Source organism: Scyliorhinus canicula, chromosome 19 (assembly GCF_902713615.1).
Source record: "Scyliorhinus canicula chromosome 19, sScyCan1.1, whole genome shotgun sequence".
NCBI classification, from domain to species: Eukaryota; Metazoa; Chordata; class Chondrichthyes; order Carcharhiniformes; family Scyliorhinidae; genus Scyliorhinus; species Scyliorhinus canicula.
The window spans coordinates 12,924,834-12,943,315 of record NC_052164.1 but is presented as its reverse complement, the minus strand read 5'-3'; the positions used below and the strand labels follow the sequence as shown (position 1 = coordinate 12,943,315).

General features: G+C 43.1%; 1 protein-coding gene and 1 non-coding gene across 2 annotated transcripts in view; both read left to right on the top strand.

Moving 5' to 3' along the window:
- med24 (mediator complex subunit 24) overlaps positions 1-18,482 on the top strand; it is an 85,756-nt gene that overhangs the window by 39,507 nt on the left and 27,767 nt on the right. The window contains 9 exon segments of the mRNA XM_038779614.1: positions 1,273-1,415; positions 3,094-3,131; positions 4,321-4,403; positions 6,952-7,127; positions 8,726-8,825; positions 10,285-10,460; positions 12,134-12,398; positions 13,696-13,877; positions 15,768-15,861. Coding sequence (XP_038635542.1) covers positions 1,273-1,415; positions 3,094-3,131; positions 4,321-4,403; positions 6,952-7,127; positions 8,726-8,825; positions 10,285-10,460; positions 12,134-12,398; positions 13,696-13,877; positions 15,768-15,861 — 1,257 coding nt within the window.
- On the top strand, positions 3,564-3,673 carry LOC119954593. The gene has a single exon (XR_005458274.1). It is a non-coding gene; the product is annotated as a small nucleolar RNA SNORD124 (small nucleolar RNA).

The following is an 18,482-nucleotide window of genomic DNA, read 5'->3' as shown; positions in this document are numbered from 1 at the left end:
CCGTGCAATCAGAGAAGCGAAGGCCTGGACATTAGCCTTCCTGCTCTCCATGAGCTCCGGCTTCTCTGAAACCCCAAATATCGCCACCAAAGGGTCCGGGTCCACTCCCTCCTCCACTATCCTGGCTAAGACCGCGAACACTCCCGCCCAGAATCTTCCCAATTTTCACAACCCCAAAACATGTGCACATGATTCGCTGACCCACACCTCACACTCATCTGCTACCCCCTGAAAGAACCCACTCATTCTCGCCCGAGTCATATGCACCCTGTGCACCACCTTAAACTGTATCAGGCTCATCCTTGCACAAGAGGAGGTCCCGTTTACCCTTCGCAGTGCCTCACTCCATACTCCCCAATTGATCTCCATTCCCAACTCCGCTTCCCATTTGAAATGAAATGAAAATTGCTTATTGTCACAAGTAGGCTTCAAATGAAGTTACTGTGAAAAGCCCCTAGTCGCCACATTCCGGCGCCTGTTCAGGGAGGCTGTTACGGGAATTGAACCGTGCTGCTGACCTGCCTTGGTCTGCTTTCAAAGCCAGCGATTTAGCCCTGTGCTAAACAGCCTCTCCTTGATCTTTCTCCTTGATCTTCACCACCCGCTCGCCTCCCTGCTCCCCCAGCCACTTGTATATATCCCCAGTTCTTCCCTCCCCTTCCACATCCGGAAGCAGCAGTCGCTCCAGCAGGGTGTATCCCGACAATCTAGGGAACCCCTTCCAGATCTTTCGTGCAAAGTCTGTGAGCACATAATCATGGCTGACGCATCAGGATAGTATTGAGAGTTTTGCACAGTCAGAAGTATCGTTTTTCAGTGGAGACCTTACACTGAGATACTATTTACTTCTTGATCTGTTTCTTGCAATCTAAACTGATGAGTCTGTCTGATGAAGGTTCTGGGAAATCAAAACTTAACATCCCAGTCTAATTATTGTTGGGCATAGTTTCCTCGTGCATTGTTGATGCATGTTTGATGGAATTTAAATGACCCAATATTGTGACTCAGACCTGGTGCCGTTACTATTTTGTTTAATTGACAAATTATACATATTCAGATACTACTTGATAATTAAGTATTAAGACATTATATCCCATGTGTGTAAGCTCTTGTGTATATTAACATCACTAGTTTCTAACTTGGTCTACCTCACCTACACACAAATTCTAAAGAGCTGCCAACATTGTAGATATTACTGGCTTATGTCGAGCACCATTCATGCTGATACAACATGATACAATATTTTAAACCTCTGCCACTGTACTCCATCAGACCATGGATGCAGACCATTCCAAATCTCCCGAAGGACTTCTGGGAGTACTGGGCCATATGCTTTCTGGGAAGAGCTTGGATTTGCTTCTGGCAGCTGCCGCTGCTACTGGGAAACTGAAATCCTTTGCTCGGAAATTTGTCAAGTAAGTGGAAGGTGACCTTGCAGTGAAAATATTGTAATGACGGCTGATAATTTCCCCTCTGATGTAATTCATCTACCAGATCCATTTAGTTTTAACTCGGAAAACAAGCTTCCTTGAATGGTTTAATTCCTCAGATGAGGGCTGTTGTATTTGACCTGTCATAAGCAGAGATGGAGAACACATGGAATAAATAGCTGGAATGATTACTTTTAGATTAGTAATATACATCTCACACATTAATTCCTCTTTTCCCTTGCTGATTGATATGTTGTACATTTGCAGCATTTTCTGTTTACATTATAGTAACTGGGGTTCTGAGGGCTAATAGAGGCTAGCAAGCATACGGATCATAGATGGGTTGGACTTTAATGGGATGGATTACATACAGACAGGAGTGCTTTGGCGAGCTGAAGGTTACAGTACGTGGAGAATGAACAGGAGTGTATAGTGTTAGGAAACCACCGTTTTTCACGGCGAACGGCGATTCTCCGAGCCCGATGGGCCGAGCAGCCGGCCCTTCACGCCCATTTCACCACGGCAGCAACCACACCTGGTCACTGCATTCGTGAAACGGGCGCCAGATGCCCGTTTGGGGCATCTAGGGGCCTGATTGGCACGGGGGCACCACGACTGTGCTCGGGAGGGGACAGGCCCGCGATCGGTGCCCACCGATTGTCGGGCCAGCGTCCAAAACAGACGCCCTCTTTCCCCTCCGCCGCCCGGCAAGATCAAGCCGGCACGTCTTGCCGGCGGCTGAGGAGAAAGATGGCCACCGCGCATGCGCGGTTCGCGCTGTCTGCGCGATTAAGTCATCCGCGCATGCGCGGGTTGGAACCGGCAACCCGCGCATGCGCGGATGACCTCACAAATGCGCAATTTTGCACGTCATTTCCCGCGCGACGAGGTCGCGGCCGGGAAAGATGGAGGCCTGCTCCTAGCCCCCCGGGTGGGGGTGAATTAGGTGCGGGGAGCGGGCCCCGAGGCCGTCGTGAACCTCGGCCGATTTCACGACGGCCATCCCGATTTTTATCGGGAACGGAGAATACCGCCCAAGGTATAGCTTTCAGTGGGATTAATTTAATGTTTCTTTACCTGGAATGTAGTTGGATTCATGCTGGACAAAGATGTTTGTACCTGTGGAGGTTTGTTTCAGTTCCACCGGGATTATATTGTGATGGAGAGAGCTAAAGTGTGAAAAATCAATAGGCCAGCCAAGGTATGCGGGTGTTGCTTAACAACTGGAACATAGAAAAAAAGTAAAAGTTACGGTCTTTTGAGCCAGGGTTTCATTCTGGGATCATCCCGTCCAGTTGTAACATCAGCTTGGATCGTAGCAATAGGAAGTGTCAGGTTTGGAGTTGGCAACAGTATAGTGAAAGCAGATGAACGAAGGCAGTAATTGGATTGGAACCTCATACGGACATTCCATCTAGTGTACAATGACAGATCATGCATTACATGTTATAATATTCAAGCATGCATTACATTATAAAATAGTGCAACAGCCTGAGTGATTTGCTGGTATTTATTATTGCTACTGTCTGGAGTTTTCAAAGCTCATTAGTCTGTGGGAACCATGAGACCGTCAGATTTCCTCTCACACTGATTATTCTGATTTGTAATTATCAGGGTCACAACTTTTAATGTCTAATTTATATTTCCTCCAATTCCATTTCAGGTTGAACGAATTTGCCAAGCACATCAGTGGGGAGGGATGTAAGTATAATTATGCATCATTCTAATGATCTTTAAAGTAAATGCATTAAGTGCCGAGAATAACTTACTGAAATCAACTTTTTAAAAACATATTTGCACCCCTTGTTTCCCAAAACCATTGGACAGCGTTGGGTTGCGATGTGACTCATTGAGTCTTGGTCTTTGCTCTGATATATTGCCAAGCTGCCTATTCTTCTTGTGTCAGCCTTGACAGTAAATACTTGGGATGGTCATAACTGGACACCAAGGCATCTGTCGCACCTTTGCTCTTTCCAGAAGAGGTGATTAGACAACAATTCGAAGTTGGAACCATGGCCTTTCCAAGCCAGTCTACACTGCTGGAGATCAGTTAACAGCAAAGAGTGCATTTGGTCATTGAGAGTGTATATGGATCATTTTCATCCTGACCAGAGAGCTATCCGAGTAGCTCCTGTAGTTAGAGGAAGGAATGATGTGTTACAAAAGTCCCAAGAAAAGGATTCTGATTAAACTTTCTTTACAATGAATGAACTTTAATGATCACTGACCTTCCTTTAACCCTCAGATATTGATAGGTTGTTGCACTCCTTGACAAAGATTGATAAAAAGACTGTATACTGTAGGCTCTTTGTTGGTTTCCCATGGAAATCTGAACAGGCAAATATATGCATTCATTGGAACTGAGTGTTATTACTAGGTGTATACAGCCTCGAATGAAAAGGGTAATTCTTAAATATGTTAATTTGTAAGGGTGAAATAGAAAACGGATATTAAATTATAGTTTCGGAGGGGCGGCACGGCGGCGCAGTGGTTAGCACTGCTGCCTCATGGCATCGAGGATCCAGGTTCAATCCCGGCCCCAGGTCACTGTCCATGTGGAGTTTGCACATTCTCTCCGTGTCTGCATGGATCTCACTCCCACAACCCAAAGATGTGCAGGGTAAGTGGCTTGGCCACGCTAAATTGTCCCTTAATTGGAAGTTTATTTTTTTAAATTATGATTTCGGCACTCAAGTGCCCACTTGTTAGAGTCAGCATTTTGTGAAGCCAGCTCACTAACTTCTTAGAAAGGGCCTGTTCCTGTGCTGTACGTTTCTTTGTTCTTTGTTCATGTTAGGTTTTACACCAACTTAGCATGACATTTGTACTGTTCTGTGGTTATCTAAATAAAACCCATTAACTAATATGTCCTTTCTCTCCTTGTTTCCAGCAAAAGCAGCTTCTGTCCGAGCACTGCTGTTTGACATTTCCTTCCTCATGCTCTGCCATGTTGCTCAAACTTATGGATCTGATGTAAGTGCAACCTGGGCTTGTAAATCTATTCTAATTGAAATTTCTAATAAATGGCAAGCACACTATATTTAGACATAGAATTTACAGTGCAGAAGGAGGCCATTCGGCCCATCGAGTCTGCACCGGCTCCTGGAAAGAGCACCCTACCCACGGTTAACACCTCCACCCTATCCCCATAACCCAGTAACCCCACCCAACACTAAGGGCAATTTTGGACACTAAGGGCAATTTATCATGTCCAATCCACCTAAGTTGCACATCTTTGGACTGTGGGAGGAAACCGGAGGAAACCCACGCACACATGGGGAGGATGTGCAGACTCCACACAGACAGTGACCCAAGCTGGAATCGAACCTGGGACCCTGGAGCTGTGAAGCAATTGTGCTATTCACAAGGCTACCGTGCTGCCATCAAGAACACCTCTCAATCTTCTAAGGCCCAATGAATACAGGCCCAGCCTGTGCACCCTTTCCTCATGCGATAACGCCCTGCTGTGAAGCGATTGTGCTATCCACATAACCATTATGATATAAATTTGCCATAGTCCCAGATGACAATGGGCTGCTTTCCCGTTTGAGGGGGAGAGCTGACTGGTGGTGGGTTTAACCTGAGGGTCACCACACCTCAGACAAGGGGCAAGGTTGAGAAGGTGGGGTCTTCATGAATAACCTCACTCTGCACGGGGATTGAACCCGACATAGGCATTGAATGGAGCTTCACATGCTGCTGTTAACTATTCCTACACTAACATCATCACAAGCAAAATTTTTGTCCAAATAATTTGTACTTATTTTTATGTAAGGTGCTGTATGCAAACCGTAACTCTCATTCTTATCTTGGACGCTTTGGGTTTCTCTAGAAGCATAAACTGGAAAGGCTGAATATCTCCTTTGTCTCTACTTATCTTTCTGATCCTTATTTTCCAATATACGATTGCCAAAACCTCACTAGATGGTGCTAAATTGCCATAGCTTTTGACAATAATACTATAAGCCATGTTACTCGTACCTTTTTTTAAAAAAAAATAATTCTACAAAGAACAGTTAACCGTTAGTGAAGTATTAAATAATCTTTGTACCTTAATATCAACCTGTAAACTGTTGAAAGAACATGATGTATCACAATTCCACTTTACACATCAGGATTGCGGGGGGGGGGGTGGCGGGAGGGTTCAACCCACGGCCCGGTACCCTGGCAGCCCAGCCCCTGAAACCCAAGCAACTCAGTCTCTAAACTGGGGCTGGTTTAGCACACTGGGCTAAATCGCTGTTTTTGAAAGCAGGCCAGCAGCATGGTTCAATTCTAGTACCAGCCTCCCCGAACAGGTGCCGGAATGTGGCGACTAGGGGCTTTTTTACAGTAACTTCATTTGAAGCCTACTTGTGACAATAAGCGATTTTCACTTAATTTCATTTGCACATATTTTTTGCTGGTTTGTCCTCCACAATAGTCCTCAATATCGGGGCCCCGCAAGGCTGCGTACTTAGCCCCCTACTATACTCCCTGTACATGCACGACTGCTACCCATTGTGCTACGGTTACATGTGACTCCAAACCCATAGCAATGTGGTTGACCCTTAACTGAGTTCTGAAATTGCCTTGTAAGACGCTCAGTTTAAGGGCAATTAGGGATGGGCAACAAATGCTGGCCTTGTCAGTGATGTTCACATCCCACGAACGAATAAAGAAAAAAAAATCTCCTCCACCTGTATGTACTTAACTTCAATTGATTCAATTAACACATTTGTATTCATTTTTATATAGCAGATTGCTGTAGTGTGTTACTAAGGTTATTTTTGCATGTACAGATTTTAAACCAGACCTTCCACATCCATTAGAATCTACAGTTAAGTTTGTACTGCCACTATGGGCCCAAAATGGACTACTGCAGTTAATTTATTGAACTACTGTGTAAATTTGGTTCCATGGCTTAGCAAACAAAGCAATTATATGCATTTACTTGTCTGGTGAATGGAAGAAAAAAATGCCTTTGCTGTTCTGGCCCCTGACATTAGCTGTAAATCTGGTGCTGTAGTGTCAAATTGCAACAGTAGTCTGAGGAGGTGTGGATCCATTCATGGTGTTTTAAAATTGTTTTTATTTATAAATTAGTGTACCCAATTCATTTTTTCCAATTAAGGGACAACTGATGCGTGGCCAATCCACCTAGCCTGCGCATCTTTGGGTTGTGGGGGCGAAACCTACGCAGACACGGGGAGAATGTGCAAACTCCATACGGAGAGTGACCCAGAGCCGGGATCGAACCTGGGACCTCGGCGCCGTGAGGCAGCAGGGCTAACCCACTGCGCAGCCGTGCTGCCTTAAAATTGTTTGATAGATTTTACCTGGCACCATGATGTAACACCTTTTCTCTGTCCAAGATTTATAAATACCTTTTGTAAAATAATGTCCTCCAATTTTTTTAAAAACTATTCTGAGGACATGTAAGGTACTATATAAATGTAGATTTGTTCTTGCTTCATTGCTGTAATCATTTAATTCTAATTTTCCGGGGAAATTGGTGACTGTGACTGTGCCCTGCTTCTAGGTAATTCTGTCAGAGCCCAGCACTTCAGGGGAGGTGGTGTTCTTTGAGACTTGGATGCTGACCTGCATGCCCGAGGAAGGGAAGATCTTAAACCCAGAGCAGGGATTCCGTGCTGACCCCACAAAAGTGGAGTTGCTGGTGTCTCACCTGAACTCTTCCACTGAAATGAAGCTTGTGTAAGTTGCTGTCTGCTTTTCAATAATTCCGTTGGTTTGATGTTGGTTTTCCGGATGCAAAGCAGTGAGAGGTCCGCCACACCTGCGTATTATCTGCCCACTGATTGTTAAATACCTCGCCGGTTTGAACAGCTCTGTGCACAATTCAGCACTACACTTGCTGTCGTCTTACAACATGTTAGTTTATACACAAAATACTTGACGTGTTCAGACGCCATCCAAGCGTTATGGAAGTCGATATTAAATAAGATACAGAAGATTTTGAGCACAAGTTTTTTTTTAAAAGAGCAGCAGGAGGGCAATGAATGCACCAGTAATATGGAACATTTCTATTGTGAAATAAAAATGGATGATACTATGTACAAAGCAAGCCCTTCAGCAGGGAAAAGAAAAGGCAGGCCGATGTTTCAGGTATAGATCGCCTGTCAGAATTCAGTTGTAATGAAGGGTGTACTTCAGATCCAATTCCTGAAAGGTTAATCTATCCTTCGCTTTCCGGCTGTTGTCAGAGGTTCCATGCATTTCCTGCACAATGTAGCGCAAGCCCCCTTACGCCTGTATAGAGGCTGGAGTAGTTTGTCTGGTTGCGATCATCTCTCAGATAGGTCAGTGGCTCATGTCTGTGTCGGTGTAGGATGATTGGGAGGTTTGACAGTACACATCATCCTGTTGTCTTTTCAGATGCTATGGGTGGAATTTTGCACTCTGGACAGAAAACTGGCTGCTGTGAGAAAACCGACGTGTAACTCTCCAGCTGTCACGCTGGCAGATGGCAGAACACTGGGGCAAACCCCCCCGCCCCCCATACAAGAGGGAAGTTACCCCCCCCCCGCCCCCTCAATGCGGCTCCCCAGAGGGTCCGATCCCTGCATTGCCAGTCCCTCTCACCCCGGGGACTATACTTAGCTTTGCATCCCAGGCAGGTTCCCCTTGACTGCTTTGCATTTTTCAATACCAGTAGAAAGTCCCCTCCATGTGCTTCCAGCTCTTTTTTATTTCAGATTTCAATACTTGCTGATACTTTTACACCTTATTTCATGATGTGGATCAGGTTATATGTTGAACAGTTACATTATTTAAACAGTTGGATTTGTGACACGCCTAAAACATTCACAGCTTCTGCTAATTGTAAATTATTGTCTTTTTATATGGTATGTGCCTATGGAATGGCACGTTGATGTAGATCTTCTGACCTCAAATTTGACATATAGGTGAAAATTCTTGAAATAAATAGAAATTTAATCAGTAAAAGAAAGGGGAAGTATTTACTGTTCCAAGAACCAGAACTCCAAATTCACATTACTCAACTGCAGTCAGTATCAGAAATAACTACTTCAAAATTGTAGATCAGCTATTTTATGAGTTATGAAGCTGTGACATTGTTAGATTCTTTAGTATGTGCTCTCTCTCTGCTTTTAATTCAGTCTTTTTAAATGTCCATCCTCCAGTGCTTTGTACAAATACCTTTACCCTATCTGTATTTACTGGGTTTTTTTTCCCACAGCTCTGTTACCATCTGTTACCATATTGCCATTTAGAATAATAAAATATGCCATATCCATGATGTAACCATACTCATTTTTGGTTTTGCTTCCAAGCCAGGTGAAATGGCACGAGGTATGTTCCTGTACACCAGCAGCTATCCTGGAGGTTCTCAATGCTTGGGAGCATGGACTGTTGACATTTGAAGCTGTGCAGGTATTACTGTGGTTCTGCTAGGCTGTGCAGGGCTGTGATGTTAATGGTGTGTACTTATCGGATATAATGTGGCGGTGCATGTCCTCAGTACATGCATCGGCAAATGTCACTCCAGAGTACTGCCTGTGAAGTGTGTCCTGATCAGAGTGTGTTCTGGGCCCCAAGGTCTAATTGGTAAAGTCACTGCTCGGTTAAGCTGCGCACTCTATTCCATTCCTTGTGGTAAGTTAGCTGGCCTTACTGGGGTGACAGTGAACCAGAGAATGGAATATTAGCCTGGCCCACTCCTGATCGCTATTCAGTAATTCCTGCCGTGTGAGTAGATAGGCTGCAGGCAAGAAAAAGAGGAGACTTTCTTGTGATTCTCAGATTATGGAGCACTTTGCCAGCATGAGACGTTGGATCAGGAGGAGGTCATTCGGCCCATTAAGCCATCATTCGATAAGATCATAGCTAATCTGATTACAGCCTCAACTCTGCTTTCCTGTTGGCCAATCATAATCCTTAACTCCCTTGTCTAACAAAGATCTGTCCCAACTCTGCTTTGAACACATTCAATGATCTAGCCTCCACTACATAACTGAGGAAGAGAGTTCCACAGCTTAATGACTTTGAGAGAGAAAATATTCTGCTCATCCCTGTGTTAAAGGGGAAACCTCTTAATCTTAAACCGTGTCACCTAGTTCTAGTCGCCCCCACAAGATGAAACAACTCCCGATGTCCGCCCTATCAATTCCCCTCAGGATCTTGTATGTTTCAATAAGATTACCTCTCATTCTTCTAAAGTCCAATGGGCATAGGCCTAGCCTCTTCAACCTATCTTCATGAAATAAGCCGCTCATTCCACAAATTAGTTGAGTGAACCTTGTGTGAGCTGCTTCTGAATTGAGTGATATATTGGAGGATGACCAATGACAGTGGAGTTGCACCCTAGCAAGAGTCAACATAACTGAGGCGGAGAGAGAGAATTGCAAAAGAACTTCTGTGGGAAAATGAGAGTGGAACACCTCCTTCTTTAGTGTACTAGAGACCTGCTGCATTCTTTTGAAGAAACCATGAATTCAGAATCAAAGAGGTTCCTTCTGAACTCCAGCTCTTATGTTAAACTCATAACCTCTGCTTCCATTTCAACGGCTGAACCCGCAGTTTCTATCTGTTTTGGTTCCCCTTTTGTTGTTCTTTTCTCTTTAATTGTTTATTTTGAACCTCTGTTGAGCCCAGTTGCCTCTTATTCCATTTCAAGACTTGTTTCTCAGTTGAATAGTTGAGAGGCATGTGTGTCCAAAATCATCACACTATCCTTGTATCTTAGTTTAGGAAGTAAAGTTGGGTTTATGTATAAATTCAGACAATTGCAATCTAGAATAAAAAGCACAAATATCTTCAATTAGTATGTGGTTTGTTACTAGTAAACGTCCAAGAATCGTTGCTCAGTTCTTTTGTTTTTAATCTGAACCAGAAAATCACCGATAACATCAAAGGGAAGATTTGCAGCATGGCAATCTGTGCAGTGGCTTGGCTAGTGGCACATGTGAGGATGTTGGGCCTGGAGGAACGTGAGAAACCTCTACAGATGATTTGCCAGCTTGTAACACCGCTGTATGCAGAGAACACCCTCCAGTTTTACAATGAAAGGTAATTTCATTGCATTCTAGAATTGAGGGGTAAATACAGAAAACCTGCTTTGTTTGAGTCCAAAGGCTGCCTCATTTTCTCACTTTATTTCCCCTTTCTTAAACATTCCCGGTCTGAAAATGTTGGTGACTGATTTGTTCCAATGCTGCCCTGAAGCAGCCTGTACACAGTTGTGTATAAGCTAACCAGGGAAGGAGTGCTGCCTTCATGTTCATAGAATCTAGAATTTACAGTGCAGGAGGAGGCCATTCGGCCCATGAAGTCTGCACTGGCCCTCGGAAAAAGCATCCTGCTTAAGCCCGCGCCTCCACCTTATCCCCATAACACAGTAACCCCGCCTAACATTTTGGACACTAAGGGGCAATTTAACATAGCCAATCCACCTAACCTGCACATGTTGTTCCTTTCCTGTCAAATAAACAGTTGCATTCAGCTTTTTACCCAAAGTTAGTGCGATTTGAGAGCTGCTCTACCTTCCTTTCAAACATCCTTTACTATTCTACACAAGTTATAATGACCTTAAAATTGAATGACGTGTGGATCCGCTTGCTTCTCATTTTCCCCCATTCTCCTCGCTTACCAATCTTTCAACTAGATTAGAGATCATCTAGTCCCTATATATTTATTTTTTTAATTTTTCCAATTAAGGGGCAATTTAGCGTGGCTAATCCACCTACGCTGCACATCTTTGGGTTGTGGCGGTGAGACCTAGGCAGACACGGGGAGAATGTGTAAACTCCAAATGGACAGTGACCTGGGGCCGGGATCGAACCGGGGTCCTCAGCGCCATGAGGCAGCAGTGCTAACCACTACGACGCTGTGCCATCCACAACTATTAATTTCAACTAAAGTTAGAGTTGAATTAGAGTTACAAATTGCGGCTTTAAGAATTTCCTTGCATTCCTGTGCTCAAGCCATAGAGAAATTATCTATTGTCTCTTCAGAAACGCTCTGGATTTTGTAAGAATGCACTTTCAATTTGCTCTCATCAAGTTTAAGCCAATTCATAATATTTTGGCATTAGCTCTCAATTCAACAATAATCATCTTGCCTCAACTTTGTGTTTCCCTGTAAGAAAAGCACAAATTACAGCCTTTGGTTATATCATTATTCTCTTGAACATTTTACTTTAATTCCCAGAGAATCACATTTGTCTCAATTTTTGATATTTGTTCTGTGATAAACTGGTAGTGCTGTGGTTAAATTGTGGATGTCTTTGAATGTATTTTGACAATAGCGATAAGTTAACTAAGTTGTACTTTGTACCTGTATTGAGATTTATTAAAATCAGTGACTTTCTCCCTTTGTCTATGGAGACGCTGTTCATGGTGGTGTTGTTGTTTCATGGGCGCAAGTTCCCTCGTACCTTATCCAAATTGGTACTTAATATCACAGCCATGTCCAATCTTCACCCATGTGTGCTGTCCCAGCAGAAATCATAGAAAATCAGTTGAGAGCTAGTTGATCATTTTTATTGCTTCCCTGGTCCACTGTACTGTGACCAGCTGTAACTGCTGTCTGAGATAGACACCACAAACCCCGATGATCGGATATTAGGCCTTCAGGGTTTGTAAGCCTTAGTGTTTAGTGATATTGGCAAAGAATGGGTCAGTGTCTTTATCCACTATGCTGTCTGGAAAGGCTATTATAAGTGCTTCTATCTTGTTTTCCAGAGTGGTTATCATGAGCTTGATCTTGGAGCAGATGTGTGCTGATGTCCTGCAGCAGACTGCAACCTCCATCAATTTTCCTTCGGCAAACCTGGATCCCATCCCATACCGGAACCTTCTGCCAGTCAAGAAGCCAATTAAAGAGGTGCTCATTAATAACTTCAATGACATACTGAATAAAGGCTGGGTGGACAGCCGCTCCATCCATGTGTTTGAGGCTTTGCTACATATGGGAGGCGTATACTGGTTCTGCAATAACCTGGTCAAGGTAGGTGTGTCACGCTGAGCTAATTTTGCGACTGATAATTCTGCCAACATAATTTTAATTTGCTTCTTACATTTGTGTTGAAGACATTGCCTTGAATCCAATTTGGGGAATAATAATAGCAAGGCACTCTGTTGAGATGAACATGTTCCAAAGTAAATTAACATAACAGTTAGCTCTCACCTCTACCAATTTATTGACTTCATGCTACGTCAGTCGGAATTATAAATACAAGAAGCCTATCATTCTACTATTGGAATACCAATGATAAAATCTGTTGTGGTGCGTTGTACGTTACACTATCAAATGTTTCTTTCAAGTAGCCAATAATCTACAGTGTGTATCAAATTCACGTCCCTCCTTCATATTCTTATGGCAGACACAGGTTACAGCTGGATGCTACATCACGTCAGCAAAAAATCAGTCTGAAATTCTACAGTAAATGCATTTTTGCCAATGCATTTACCAATAAAGTTTTTCTTTATTGATTGAAAGTAAGAGTTATAATTTTGCTGTAACATCATGTTGCTTAAAAGCGAGCAACTGACTCTGAAGTGATACCTTGAAATGGACTGGCTGTTTCTTGCTGAATTGTTTTTATCTGTACACAGGAGACCCCATTATTTAATGGTAAATAGTTGGCATGTGAGGTTCTCCGATCAATTGGAAGGGCTGTCTTGATGGATCAAAAGGCCTTTTCTTGATGTTCTTTTCATACGTTTTAGTAGCTGTACCAGTCCGATTTACCCGATCTGCAATGCCCTCGCTGCAACTGTAAACATATCAACTACTCCCCTCAACGATGATTTATTTTAATGTTACATTAGTTACTCCAGTAGCATAATGGAATCAGAATTTAACATTTTTAAAATTATTTCATTGATTATGGACATGACTGGCTATTTTGCCCATGTGTAATTGCCTTGAGACGGTGGTGGTAATCCACCTTTTTGAGCAGCTACAGTCCATGTGGTATTGGTGCACCATAGTGCTATTAGAAAGGGTGTTCTAGGTTTATGATCCAGCAACAGTGAAGATACGGAAATTGTAGGTGATAATCCACATAGTATCACTCCATGATACTCCCTTTATAACACCAGCAACCTGTGCAGCTATGTGTGCATTAACGTGTAACTGGTTAATTGAATAAATCTCCATATATTCAGTCATTTCTTCTATTCTGCAGCATTAATGATAATCTCTAACCCATCCTCGAACCTGCATCTTCTATTCCATTTGGAGGGAATTACCCCTGCATCACAGACAGGTTGCTTGATTCATGCATTTGGTTGTCCTTTAGGAACTCTTGAAGGAGACAAGGAAGGAACACTGTTACAAAGCTGTCGAGTTACTCCACAGTGTGTTTTGCTTGGACATGCAACAGATCACATTAGGCCTGTTGGGCCATATCCTGCCTGGACTCCTGACCAACTCCTTGAAGTGGCAGATGCTCATGGACCCACCTGGACGAGCTCTTGCCAAGTAAATCCATTATTTTCCTTAACCATTCACATCACAAGAATGAAACCGTTTTGTGCTGCAAATGTTCTGGTTGATGAGAAAACTCATGGGTTTGTACAAAGCCGTAAACATGTGTTGCAGCATTCCCACGATCCGACAGACGGGAAAGTTCTGCATGTCCATATGTTTGTCTAGCCTTATTAGAATCAGGAAAATGTGCTTTGAGAAAGGTGGTTGAACTGTAACCCAAAACAGCTCTTTCAGAAAATAATTGGATACCTCCGTACCAAACAATAAAAAATATCACAGTCTTATTTTTCACTTCTATCCACCTCCCAGGGTAATTTGAGGTCGACTGGGCACTTTTCAGGTCCAAAGGTGGTGGCCTTTGGCCCATTTGTGAGTATGCGCGATACAGAGAACAATCAGGGTAGACATTATCACGCAGGATAGCTTTGATGCAGCCTGTTTGTAGTGTCAAGCTTTCACGCTGAGTAAATGGCTGCAAGAATTTCCTTACGCCGCTTAAGAAAATAGGCGACAATTTTAGATAGAGGATCTGGATCGGCGCAGGCTTGGAGGGCCAAAGGGCCTGTTCCTGTGCGTAATTTTTCTTTGTTCTTTTTAATACACACCATCCCATGCTCTTGACCAATCAAAGCCAACTTTCCAACCGATCACCCCTTTTCTCATGCAGTTTAAATTGTTGTTCTCTTTGAAATTTGGCATTTTGGCATCTGTCTGTTCTGATGAGTGCAAGATGGAAAGCTTCGAAAGCCTGAAACTTCGATCAGCAGGATAAAATTCACAAATTTAAAAAATAAATGTTTGTTGCCTCACAGAGTTGTCTTGTCAAAGCACATGGATAGTTAATGAAAGGGTCAAGGATATGTAGGCACTGGTAAGATTGTACTCCGTGCAATGCAGCATTAGTGAGCAACAATTTCACTTCATGCAAGCACTAAACTGACGATGTAAATCTGGAATAAAGTCAATAAATTCTGGATTGCTCAGCAGGTCAGCTTGTGGAAAGATGCACAGAGTTAACACTTGAGGCTTTCCTTCCATTCCTGGAGGGTGAGCATCATTATCCAAACCAGCATTTGTTGCCCATCTCTAATTGCTCTTGAAGAGATGGTGGTGAGAGCGATGGCTTTTTATCAGAACTGGAAGAAGTTAGAAATGTAAGAGGCTTTAAGCTAGCACCGAAAGAAAATTGTGCGGGTGAAGGGGGAATGCAGAAGATGAAACAAGAAAAGGGAAGGTTTGTGATGGTAGCAAGGGAGGAGTCATTCTATGGTAAAAGAGATTACAATCCAAGGCTAAAAGCAGGTGGGAAGTAAATAAATAAAAGATGGGTCTAAGGGAACTGTAAATGGCAACAGGAGAACAAATGGGGGATGGTGGAGTTTTGACTGGATTAGTAATCCAGAGGCCTTGGCTGAAGTTCCGGGGGCACGGGTTCAAACCCCCTCAGGATAGCTGGAGGGATCTAACTACAATTGGTAAAATCTGGAATGGAAGGCTAGTCTCAGTAATGGTGACCATGAAACTGTCATTGACGATTGCAACACCCCTGGCTCACTAATGTCCATTAGGGAAGGAAAGCTACCGCCCTGATCTTGTCCTGCATGCGACTCCAGACCCACAACAATGTGGATCACTCTTAACTGCCCTCTGAAATGGCCTCACGAGCCACTCAGTTGAGGGCAAATATGGATGGGCATCAAATGCTGGCATACATCCAATGAAGGAATAAATGAAAGTCCCAAACTGATGAGACCCAAACTTTGTCTTCAAGTGATTATATTGTCTCACTACTTTTTGTCATAGTTTTAATGCATTTGTTAATCCGATGTTTAATAGGAGAGGCGCTGCAATGATTAAACCTGTTCCCTATGTTAAATGCAGGCTATCGGTGTGGTGTGCCCTGAGCGCACATTCCTCACATAACAAGAGTCAGGCCACAGCCAAACAGAGGAAAAGACATCGAGAGGATATTGAGGTGAGAAAGGTGCCATTTTAACAGTAAATTATTCATTTCCTATTGCAAAATTATCTAATATATTGATGCAGTTAGGATGATATGTTAATAAGAACATTAACATCAACAAGACTCTTCTACCCATTAACATGTTTTATTGAGAGCCCTAGTAATGCTCTCACAGAGCCAAAAGGAGATTTTATTTTTCCAAGTTGTAAGTGCATTTAGAAAGAAACAGTTTGTAATTATGCTAATACACAGAGAGGAGTACTAGCTCCAAGCATATATGAAAACGCACTTATTGTTTTGTTGTTTTATGGTAAACAAAGTGGAATATGTCTTTCTCAAATCCTTGCATTTCTGTCAAAAAAACCACTGCTAGAACACACTTCTCTAAAATAATCCAAGACACCATTTGAAGAACAGGAATTTCCTCCCGTTTCCAGGTCAATGTTTATCCCTCAATCAATGTCACTTAAAAAATTCTGATCTCATTATCTTATTGCTGTTTCTGGCTCCCAGTGTGCAAAAAAAGTAGTACTGGTGTTTTCTACATTAGCACTGTAACTAAAATTCCAAACGACTGAATTGATTGTGAAACAATTTAGAATGTCCCAAGACCGTGAAAGGGGCTGTATATAAAGTACAGATTGAGAGGGTGCAGAGGAGATTTACCAGGATGGTTCCAGGGTTAGGGAGTTGTCGCTACAAGGTTAGGTTGGAATGACTGGGAGGAGCAAAAGAGATTAAGCCGAGATTTGCTAGAAGTGTACAAGATTATAACAGGTTTATATGAGGTGGAGAAGGAAAATCTGTTCCCATTAGCTGATGATACAAGGACTAGGGGGCACAGATTTAAGATTTGGGGCAAGAGGTGAAGGGGGAATGTGAGAACGAACTTCTTTTATGTAGTGAATGGATATGAGCTGGAACTTGCTGCCCACCAGGCTGGTGGAAGTGGAAATAGATAATGATTTCGGAAGAAGATTGAACGGACACTTTAGAGATAAACGTGCAGGCCACAGGGATCGAGCAAGGGTGTGGGACTGACTGGATTCCTCCACAGAGAGCTGCATGAACTCGATGGGTCGAATAGCCTCCACCTATGCCATACATGACTGTGATTCTATGAAATTATATCCAGGAACATTGGAGCAGGCATCGGCCATTTAGCCCCTTGAGCCTTCTCTGCCATTCGATTGCATGTGGGCTGCCTTCCTTCCGCACCAGTTTCTTTGCTTTTGCTCCATTTCCTTAATATCTACCTCTCTCAGTCTTGAAAGCATCCATTTCTCCATGAATGACAAAGAATGGAGAGAGCATTAGAGAACAATGGAAGACAAGTTCATCCTTGGCTGGATTCTCCGTTGTCGGGATTCTCCATTGCACCGGCAGCCTGGGGATTTCCCACGGGCGTGGACTGCCCACAATTGGAAACCCCATTGACCAGCTGACAAGATGGAGAATCTCGCGGGAGCACCGTACCAGGAATCTGGTGCAGCGGGACAGCGAATCCCGCACCCTGTCTTTGGGCCTGTGGACTACAGAGTCTCAATATCACTTGCTAACTGATTTGTGGATTACGTAGTGCCTACCATTACTCAGCAGTCTACTTGCCATCCTTCATTTAGCATACACACATCTTCCCATGAGAAATAACTTTGATTAAATTGAAAGTATTTTTAGGGGAAGAAAATGTATCAATTATTGAATAATATTGGTATATCCACTTCCTATTTCTTCCCAGCAATTAACCACAATTACATCTAAGTTCAAAAGCGAAAGCAGTGCAAAACAAAGACCAGCAAAATTAATAGAGAAAATACAGACAAAAAGTGGATACTTGCGAAATAGCCTGAAGGTTTTAGAAGGAATTGAAATTTAAACAAAAGTAAGAAATGAAATGCAAGTGAAAAATATGGTTTGGTGTCTAAATGCACTACACAGTGCAGCATTGACCCACACAGACATCAAAATCCTAACCAATGGTGTATGCTGAACTGTTTGATCTTAGCAACGTCAGCAATGTGGATGTTACTGTTCTCTGTGTATTCCAGTGAAGTTCTGACCATTAATGACAATCTAATAATCCCTGATAGTGCACGTATTTGGACATGGGTGAAGAGCAGGTTTTGTTGGACTCAGATGGTCTTCATAATTTAGTAGTTGATATTCATTGTCCAGTCAGATAAATGTTCCCCTCAGACTGCCACTGCCCGGGAATCTGTAGCTGAGAATGATTTAGTGAACTTCAAGGAAAAACAGTAGAAGGGCATATGATAGTGAAAGAGTGTCTCTGTCCAGGTTTTGTCTTTACCAATAAACAAAGAAAATATTGAAAATGAATCTTGAATGTGTTCTAGAATCATAGAATTGCACAGTCCACGAGGAGGCCATTCAGCCCATCATGCAGAACAGGGTTGGAGGGCCATCTCTTTTTCCTCGTCCCTTTGCCTCTCAGGGGTGTGGAATCTTACGCCCTTTTAAGAATAATTGTGTGGCAGGGCCATTTCCAGTTCCTGGCCATGCAATAACCAGCAATGCGCCCACCATCAGAATCTTCTGGAAGGCTACCTTCTAACTGGCTGCCTCCATACCCGCCTCCAATTAAGACTGGCAAGTTGGTTCCTGAGACCGTAGGT